At 26.2% G+C, this 10,894-nt stretch overlaps 1 protein-coding gene across 1 annotated transcript; it reads left to right on the top strand.

The window, feature by feature from the left end:
* Nucleotides 1–6,720: 6,720 nt before the first annotated feature.
* LOC145838716 (mast cell protease 2-like) lies at nt 6,721–7,665 on the top strand. The gene has a single exon (XM_082946341.1). The coding sequence runs from the start codon at nt 6,721–6,723 to the stop codon at nt 7,663–7,665; it is 945 nt and encodes a 314-aa protein (XP_082802467.1).
* The last annotated feature ends 3,229 nt before the right edge of the window (nt 7,666–10,894 follow it).

Below are 10,894 nucleotides of genomic sequence, written 5' to 3'. Positions count from 1 at the left end.
GCCTATAAGTTTATAAAAAGACAGCCTAAAACTTTACAAAATTGCCTTAAAAATAAGTTACTATAACAATAAAAGCAAAAAATTTTTTGGATACTTTTCGAAAATAAAGCAACCTAAAACCTTTGCAAAAAAAGTTTTATATAATCTATTATATTTTTTTAAAGTAAAAATAAATCGTTACAACAAACAAAAACATTTTAAACTGTTAATACATAAAAATATGGAGGGTATGAACTAGTAGTTTTTGTTTGTTTTTTTAGTAGTAACTACTAAGTACAAAATAAAACTGTTAACCATTTAGCAATTACTTTTTTTATCACGAAAAAACTTCGCCTAATTTAAATTTAAATAAACTATATTAAACTAAAATCAAAGCTCTACTTCAACCAAATACTAATAAAGTGTTTTCAGTAACTTATGTAAGATGAATAAAACTAAAAGCTTATTTTCATGGTTTGGCTGTTTTGTTGGTGAATAGAATTTCAAGACTTTTTAAAAACTTACAAAAAAAATACAATTTAAAGATGTTTTACTAATTTACATTAGAAATGTTTTCAATACTTAATAAAATTTCCAGGTAGAATAACTATTTGTTTGCTGTGCTAAGTTTAAGGTGGTACTGTGAACAACTGGTCCACGCAAACAGTGAAAACAAGCAGGGGCGTGTTTTGACTGGCTCCCTGTTTGCTATGCACTTCTGAAAAAAAGCTTGAATAAAAGTAATACAAAGCATCTGAGTATGTTTGATTTTTTAACTTTACAAAAAGTTCATATATATATGTTGACTTTTTGATGTATAGTAAAATTTAGTTAATGTTTTAAAGAACTAGTTTTGTAAGTTTTTTTGATGAAAAAAAGTATATACTATTTAGAAATTTTATTACTACGAACACACCAGATTTGAAAAAGAAACTTTTCATTCAAATTTAGCCAATCAAAGGTGATTTTAAAAACTATTTTAGAACAACCCTACAACTCCAAGGGTTTCATTTTTACTAGGAAACTTTTGAAGAAATCATAGACTGTTTTTGTTTTTAAAACCTTACAAAAAACCGTAGTTTCACATTAAAAAAGAAACAATCTGTAAAATAGTTGTACACGTCTACTGTTTTTAAGTTTGATTTTTAGCGCAATTATTTAAACTAAAACTGTTTGACTAAGCAGTTTATTTATATATTATTTATAGTATATTTAGTATTGTCAAGATAAGCTAATTATTAATTATAAATAGTATTTCGTTAATAGTTTCTCTTATGTATAAAAGATTTCTTTACACATGTTAACTTCACAACTTTAGGTCCTGGGCAAGACTTTAAAGGTAACCAAGTGGTGTACGACTCGATAACTGAAAAGTTTTTTCTTGCACCAAGTAACAAGACCAAATATTTTGAGCGCTTTTTTTGTCGTTTAAAGACAATAAAGCTTTTCACATTTACAAAACTTTCACATAGTCAATGTTAACTGAACTTAGGTTTATATTCAAATAGTTTTACTAAAAATTAAAGAACTAGATTGCTTACAATGATTTTGAGCTCCATTTTATTGGTATTTTGAAATTTTTTGAAGTTAAATTCGGTTAATATACCCCAGAAATTTAGAAAGTTATGTATTTTTAAAGTGTTTTTTTTTAAAGCTACCACAGCTAATACGCTACTATTGAACAAAAAAGCAACTCCACTGAAAAAAGTCTAGACACGCCACTCGTGACAAATTTAACAAATTAAATTTTAAAAGCTAAGCATTTATTTAAAGAAATTTTCCTTAAATTTTAGGTAGTCCCATTCAACAATCACCTTTCTTTATTTATACACACGTTTCTTTAAACCACTCTTGTTTGCATGATGCGATTATATTTTATATTTTAGACTTAAAACTATTCAAGCTTGTCTGATTAGGAATTATTATACAAACTAGAACTACTTGGTATATTTTCTAACTTAAAACTAACTGGTTGGAAGAGATATCAAAAACTTTAGTTTTTTATCTCACAACAAACAACTTATTCTTTATTCATTCCTTAATACCAAATTATTGTAACTCTACATTGATAATACTTGTTTCTTGCTCAGTAAGGCCTTTATTTGTTATAAATTTATTATTTTAAAGCTATTTTTAAGGTGTTTCAATTTTCTTGTGCTACTTTTATTTGTTTACATGTATAAATTAAGGTTTTAAAAATCATCAAAAAACGCAAGCAAAAATGTTAAAAACATGTATAATATTTCTGATTCTATAAGGGTTGCATTAAATTAGTAGTATTAATTTTGCTTTAACTAATTTTTATTGCCTTAACAATCTTATAGCGCTCTTAAGAACGTAGAACCAAAATTATTTTTCTTAGTATTAAAAGTAAACAAAAGTTAAATAAACATCAAGTTTATAGGCCTAAGTTAATTCAGCTTGTATTTGACAATAAATTAAGCAAATGTAAAACAATTTAGTTTAAAAAAAAATGATAAAACAAAAAAATTTTTTTTTATGAAATTTAGTTTCTGTTGTGATCTATGACCTAATAATAAACTTTATTTATTATAATGGCGATAAGCGTTTAGAAAACACTACTTAAAAAAATGGGCATTGAGTTGAAGCAAGCAAACGATACTAAGTACTTCTCTATCGCAATCTTATACAAACTATTTGAAGATAAAGATGATATTTAAAAAAGTAGCTTCGAGCTGGATACTTAATAAACATTTCGACTACAAATATAATTCTTTTATCAAACAAAACAATGACAGCTTTAATTACGAAAATCGTTCAGATAGTAACAAAAGTGTTATGTTTGAGTGCACACAGGCTGTAACATAGGTTACACTATATACAAATATAAACAACTCAATATTCTTAAATAAATCTTATAACTTTATTTGTATCATCTTTTCAATTTTGGTAATGATGTGCTACTTCATTTTTTAGGTTTAATCAGTTTTAGAGTATTGACTAAGTCTTAAGCTTTACAGAAAAGTCACCATTTTCAATAATTTAACTCAACCAAGCTAAAAAAAAACTATCATTTGCAACTAAAGCTTTAATAAGTCTTACTTTACAGTTAATTCTCGAGCATTATAGTTAATCACTAGTTAAAGTAAGAGTAGCCAGATAAATTAGTTTGAAATACATCTTAGTATCAAAAAGTAAAATAATAACTGCAGTTTTAATAAAAACATCAAGTAGTTTGACACCGAAAAAGTTAACAAAAATAAAACTAACATATTAAATCTCATTCAATTTAATAGCTAAAGTTTTTTTTATGATTTTAAAGTCACTAATAAATTCATAACAGAAAAATAAGAAAAATTTATATTTTTAAACTTTTTTAATGACCAACTTCGTAAAATTTAAAAGGTTTATATATTTATAAGCATCCCAATAAAATATCAGTATAGTCTTATAAAACAAAAGTAAAGCTTTAAAAAAATTGTAAACCAATATACAAGTAGCTATCAATTAACTTATTGTACCTTTTTTTCAGAATCATTAGATTGTTAAATAACAAAATTTTATTTTTTAGTTAATTAATAGACTAAGTCAAGAAAACCTTGAGTAAATAATAAAAAAATAACTTTTTATTTTTAACACGATAAAGAAATTTACACTTAAAAATATGGCCAAAGGACCTGACGTTGAGAAATATGTAAAGGTCTCCAGCTAAAAAATACTTTTTTACTTAAACTGTTTTGAGGGGAACGGGTCAAAATCGCACTAACACAAAATTGTACAAGGTTACTAAATTGCACGAGGGCAAAAAATTGCACGAAGATAGTTTTGCACAACGGGTCAATTTTTCACGAGTTACAACTTTTGCACGGAGGGTCAATTTTGCACGAGTAAAAAAAGAATAAAAAAAATAAAAAATAGAAAAGAAAAAATTAATAATCAATAAAAAAGCAGAATTAAAAAAAAAGTTACTGACCGAGAGTAAGGGTTAGGGCTAACAGTTATAGTACAAATAAAAAAAAATTATTAATAAAAATAAAAAAAAAAGAATAAATAAAAATATATTAATTAAAAAGAAAAAAAAAAGCTACCCAACCGAGGGTAAGCGTTAGAAGTAACAGTGATATAAGAAAAATTTATAAATCAAAAAAAAAAAAAATAAATAACTCCGTGCAAAAGTGTCTTCTTGCAATTTTATCTTTGTGCAACTTTTTACGCTCGTGCAAATTTGATAGCTACCCTTTTTAAGGTATATAACATATTTTTGAAAGGTAAACTTTTCCCAAAACAACTGAAGACAACTAAAAACAAATAAACTAACGTTTACCGTTTAAGAGGGAAGAGTAAATCTGATGTTTATTACTTTTACTTATTTAGTGCGTTTAAGTTATCTTAAATGTAGATACATAATTATATATTTATCATAACTCAGTTATGGTGAGGTAGATCATATAAACAAATAGAAAAAAGAAATGCATCACTTAGTTGGTATACTAAGTTTACTTCTTTAGAATCAAAATCAAAATAGCTTAGATACAATGAACTTTTACTTTTTGACTGTAAGTTATTAACAAACTGATTTTTAAGCTCTAAATTTTGGCAACTATGCTTTCAATTGTATAAATTTTGATAAATATTTTATGGATTTCAAATTCAATCAACCATGCTATAAAACAGGGTCGGTAAAATATGGTCCGCCAAACAGAAGTGTCAAGCCTGCAATTTTTTTTTTAGCCTAAAATTTGTTTTTGAACAAAAATAGGTTAAAAAAGTGCTCTAAATTTATTTCCAGTAAAAAGTTATACTTGTTTAGTTATTATTATACTGCAATAATTTTTTTTAAAGTGGTTTGTTTGTTTTAGTATAATTTTACGGAAATACGCTGACCTGGTAAATATTTTTGAAAATTAATTTGGCTCTTTACTTGTTAAGGCTGCACACCACTGTTGTACAATAAAGCATACAAAGGTAAATGATTTAGATAATAAAATTTAAGTATAAAACTGTTCAAAAAAAATCAGTCCAAAGTGTAGAATCTCATGAAAAGTAAGAAATTAAGTTACCATGATTAATTATACACGCTTTAACTAGTTCAAACTTTTTTTAAATGCATATATAAATTACGAATTAAGAAACTACCTCTTGATTTTAATTTAAACATTTTAGTAACTTCTTTTGTAGCTTCATTTTAGCAAATTAAAAAGACGTATAATTTTCTTGTAAACCTTTACAGTATAAGTTAAGTACTGTCTGTAAAATAGTGTAATTCCAAGTATTTTTAGTGCTTGAATGTTTTTTTCGAAAACTTTTTATTCCAAATTTAGTGTAATCATTTTTAAAACTGTGAATGATTCGTTCCTACATAAATAAAAACTTGGTTTACAGTCTTACTGATCTGGTTGAATCCGGTTTTTGTTTTGAAATCAAGGTCCAGATTCTCGGTTCTGGTAGGTCACTAACTACAAATACCTTACTTTTAATAAAAACTTGACATGTTAACTAGATTCTTCATTTATAAATAAATAAAATTAAAATAAAAACACGCAATACTAAAATGCTAGTTGCTATAAAACAGTAAAGTTAAAATGGTGTTGTTTAAGATACCTAAAAGCTTAATAAGTTAATTATAAATAAAACAAACTATTTTTTTAAAACGAACACTACAGGCTACAGCTTTTTAACTTGCATAAAAAAAAACTATAGTAGCACACCGTTTAAATTATACGGTTGAAACAATGAAAGCGACAAAGCAAAAGAGCGGTAACTGTTCTTTAACCAGTTTTTATGAAAAGCTTGTGTTTCCAAATGTTAAGTACAAGTGGCAATTGAGACCATAAAAACTAATGAGAATATTATTGTTTTTTTTTCAGATTTGGCTGAATACAACTGACATATTCCATATTAACACATCATTTTATACTCATTATATACTGAATTAATTGTCTAAAAGTAGTTAAAAGTTAATGTATTTTATTTGCAAAGTATGTAATAATATTTATATAAAGCTAATAATATTAATAGTATTTACTAAATACTATTTAGCAAGTTAAGTGATAACAACAAATAAAATGTTTCAAAAAAAAAGTAATATTTTTATAACCTAGTTAAAAACTTTAATAAAAGCTTTTACTTCTTACATTTTTTTTACATAAAAAACAATATTTTGTTGACAATCTTTGTTTTGGATTCTTTACAAGCTAATATATTTTTTTCTTGTAAGTATAAAGCAAATTAATTAAAGTAAGAAAAAATAAAACAATGTTTTATCTTTAGGCAATATTGAAAAAAATCGTTATTAAGACATACTTTAGCATAACCAAGTTAAAAACATCAATATACTTTTAAACTTGATATAAAATCAAGAATGATTCATTCTCTGTTTAGTAATTTGTTAAAATACCAAATAATACTTTATTATTTTTTGTTTGGCTATTTAAGTTTAATCTGTTTTTCTTTTGTGTAGTTGGGTTAACTACTTATGTTAAAAATTAGTAAAGTTTTTAAAAAGCATGTTTAAAAGTTATCTTCACTACGCTAATCTATGAACAATTTGGTTTATGTATTGAATTATTAAAACTTGCATTATTACGTCACTATTTGTTTCAAACTACTTAAAAACTTATCTGTTGGTTTCTTAACAAAATTATAAATCTTTATGTAAGTGAAAAAATGAGTAACGCACAGCTTTCAAGTTGTATTTTATTTTTTGTGTGTTTGTTGTGTGCAGGCCACGGGCAAGTGATCGACCACGTAGGTGAAGCACAGATTAGTCAATTTCCACACATGGCCCTAGTCGAAGCTTTATACAAATATACACCAGGCAATTTATATAAAAGGCAGCCTTGGATACCCGTTTGTGGAGGCACCATTCTTGGTCACTACTGGGTGTTAACAGCCGAACACTGTAGATATGTTCAAAGGTTTGTAGATGAAATTACGGGTGAACGAGTTGAAGCACGTGTTGATCGTCTGAGAGTTATGGTGGGCAGTGTTAACAAGAATGATAAAAATGGACGAAGGGAAGTTGCAGCTTGGTACGGTCGTGGTCGTATGAGCAGAAGGTATCACGACAAAAATTCTGATAACTATTTTCTAATTCATGACATACTCTTGTTGCGTTTAAGACGTAAGCTTCAGCTCGTAAGAAACAAAATTTGGCCGGCAAAACTACCGCGACCGAATCAAGACTTGCAGGTTGACGATAGAGTTATATTTGCTGGCTGGGGAGTCAAAAATGAAAATTTTGAAACATCAAATACTTTACTGTACGGACATTCGGATGTTATAGAGCAGTATTACTGCCGATACTTTCTTAACGATAGGTATAGCTTCAACAGCCTGCAAAAAATACAAAGAATGATCAGGTATCTCGTGAGGAAAACTCAACGAGAGGAATTTTTAGAAAGCAGTCAAGTTTGCGTCGGTCGGAAGGAGGTGGGAGAAAGGGAAAGAAGCGTTCCTTTCTCGGGCGATTCAGGCGGCGGTCTGTTCAGGAGGGCGGACCAAGAACCTATAGTTTACGGGGTGATGAGCTATTCGGTTTCAAAAAAAAAACCGGGAATCGCAGGTAAAGTGCAAGGTCCGGCCGCCTTCACTAGAGTCAGCTATTATCGTCGGTGGATAATTGATAAATTTATGAATGATCCTTATACAAATTCAACTGTGATTGATCCGTTTTTTGAAGAATACTACCGTCTGGAACTGATGGAAATGGAAGAGGAAGAGTGAAAACGTCTGTGTTATAAGCTGTGTTAACTGTATGTCAAGTTAATAAGTCTTTAGTCGATTTTTCTATATTTTACTACAAATTAAAACATGCATTAACTTAACATAGAGTAACCTTTAAAATAAAAAAAAACTTTATTGATATTTGTACTTATTGATAAAAAAGTTTGAAGTTTAAACAATAAATTCTGATATGTATTTATTTTTTTATGAACTATAAACTATTGTTTTGAAAAAATAAAATAAAGTTCCTACCTCTAAAATTTGTTAACTTAAGTTATCATTATCAATGTATGTTTTTCTAAATTTTTTTGCTTGTGTTTGCTTTAAATGAAAAAGACTAAGCTTGAACACTTCTCGTTACCTAAAGCTTTTAACAAGTGCTGTACATGACTTTATTTATGTAGTTTAAGACGCAAAGATTATTTTTGGAAAAAGTTGTCATCAAAAATAAGGTAACTTAAATGAATAAAGCAGTAATACTAATATGACCTTGATTGTGAGTTTTTATAATGAAAGATTTGTATAAATATTAATAAATAATTGTTCGTCTAAACAAAAATCTTAAGTTTTAAGTTTAATGTTGTATATGTTACATTTTTAACTAACAAATTCAAAACAATTAAACTACAACTAAGTGTTTCAGTTATTTATATAGATAAAAGTTATTAAAAATCAATAAGTAAAACAATAAAGTATAAAAACAGTATTGAATTCTTCAGCCAAAAGCAATAAAACATTAAGCGTCAAAAATACAACTTAAATCACCTTTAAAATACTTAGCAAATTTGACAAAACTTTATTATTTTTGACATCTGTTTTTTACTTTTGGAAATTTAACTAAAAATTTTTCAATGTTTAGTTTACCCAACTAATTTTTTATCAAGTTTTAGCAACATGTTTTATAAGAATCAGTTAGTATAGCCTAACTATTTAATTACTTTTTCTATAGTAAATAGCAGAATTTTTTTTTAATTTTAACAATTTTAATTGACTTTAAAATAATCATAAATCCAACAATAACCAATGTTAACTGAACTTAGGTTTATATTCAATTAGTTTTACTAAAAATTAAAGAACTGGATTGCTTATAATGATTTTGAGTTCCGTTTTATTGGTATTTTGAAATTTTTTGAAGTTAAATTTGGTTAATCTACCCCAGAAATTTAGACAGTTATGTATTTTTAAAGTGTTTATTTTAAAGCTACTACAGCTAATACGCTACTATTGAACAAAAAAGCAACTCCACTGGAAAAAGTCTAGACACGCCACTCGTGACAAATTTAACAAATAAAATTTTAAAAGCTAAGCATTTATTTAAAGAAATTTTCCTTAAATTTTAGGTAGTGCCATTCAACAATTACCTTTCTTTATTTATACACACGTTTCTTCAAACCACTCTTGTTTGCATGATGCGATTATATTTTGTATTTTAGACTTAAAACTACTCAAGCTTGTCTGATTAGGAATTATTATACAAACTAGAACTACTTGGTATATTTTCTAACTTAAAACTAACTGGTTGGAAGAGATATCAAAAACTTTAGTTTTTTATCTCACAACAAACAATTTATTCTTTATTCATTCCTTAATACCAAATTATTGTAACTCTACATTGATAATACTTGTTTCTTACTCAGTAAGGCCTTTATTTGTTATAAATTTATTATTTTAAAGCTATTTTTAAGGTGTTTCAATTTTCTTGTGCTACTTTTATTTGTTTACATGTATAAATTAAGGTTTTAAAAATCATCAAAAAACGCTAGCAAAAATGTTAAAAACATGTATAACATTTCTGATTCTATAAGGGTTGCATTAAATTAGTAGTATTAATTTTGCTTTAACTATTTTTTATTGCCTTAACAATCTTATAGCGCTCTTAAGAACGTAGAACCAAAATTAGTTTTCCTAGTATTAAAAGTAAACAAAAGTTAAATAAACATCAAGTTTATAGGCCTAAGTTAATTCAGCTTGTATTTGACTATAAATTAAGCAAATGTAAAACAATTTAGTTTAAAAAAAATGATAAAACAAAAAACTTTTTTTTTTTATGAAATTTAGTTTCTGTTGTGATCTATGACCTAATAATAAACTTTATTTATTATAATGGCGATAAGCGTTTAGAAAACACTACTTAAAAAATGAGCATTAAGTTAAAGCAAGCAAACGATGCTAAGTACTTCTCTATCGCAATCTGATACAAACTATTTGAAGATAAAGATGATATTTAAAAAAGTAGCTTCGAGCAGGATACTTAATAAACATTTCGACTACAAATATAATTCTTTTATCAAACAAAACAATGACAGCTTTAATTACGAAAATCGTTCAGATAGTAACAAAAGTGTTATGTTTGAGTGCACACAGGCTGTAACATAGGTTATACTATATACAAATATAAACAACTCAATATTCTTAAAAAAATCTTATAACTTTATTTGTATCATCTTTTCAATTTTGGTAATGATGTGCTACTTCATTTTTAAGGTTTAATCAGTTTTAGAGTATTAACTAAGTCTTAAGCTTTACAGAACAGTCACCATTTTCAATAATTTAACTCAACCAAGCTAAAACAAAACTATCATTTGCAACTTAAGCTTTAATAAGTCTTACTTTACAGTTAATTCTCGAGTATTATAGTTAATCACTACTTAAAGTAAGAGTAGCTAGATAAATAAGTTAGAAATACATCTTAGTATCAAAAAGTAAAATAATAACTGCAGTTTTAATAAAAACATCAAGTATTTTGACACCGAAAAAGTTAATAAAAATAAAACTAAAATATTAAATCTCATTCAATTAAATAACTAAAGTTTTTTTTATGATTTTAAAGTCACTAATAAATTCATAACAGAAAAATAAGAAAAATTTATATTTTTAAACTTTTTTAATGACCAACTTCGTAAATTTTAAAAGGTTTATATATTTATAAGCATCCCAATAAAATATCAGTATAGTCTTATAAAACAAAAGTAAAGCTTTAAAAAAATTGTAAACCAATATACAAGTAGCTATCAATTAACTTATTGTACCTTTTTTTCAGAATCATTAGATTTTTAAATAACAAAATTTTATTTTTTAGTTAATTAACAGACTAAGTCAAGAAAACTTTGAGTAAATAATAAAAAGATAACTTTTTATTTTTAACACGATAAAGAAATTTACACTCAAAAATATGGCCAAAGGACCTGACGTTGAGAAATATGTAAAGGTCTCCAGCTAAAAAATACTT

This window comes from Thalia democratica, chromosome 6 (assembly GCF_965202585.1).
Source record: "Thalia democratica chromosome 6, ktThaDemo2.hap1.1, whole genome shotgun sequence".
NCBI lineage: Eukaryota > Metazoa > Chordata > Thaliacea > Salpida > Salpidae > Thalia > Thalia democratica.
The sequence above is the reverse complement of the archived record's forward strand: the minus strand, read 5'-3'. Positions and strand labels throughout refer to the sequence as shown.

Excerpts from the sequence above, each read along its gene's own strand:
- LOC145838716 (XM_082946341.1), top strand. The coding sequence starts at position 6,721 with ATGGCCCTAGTCGAAGCTTTATACAAATATACACCAGGCAATTTATAT.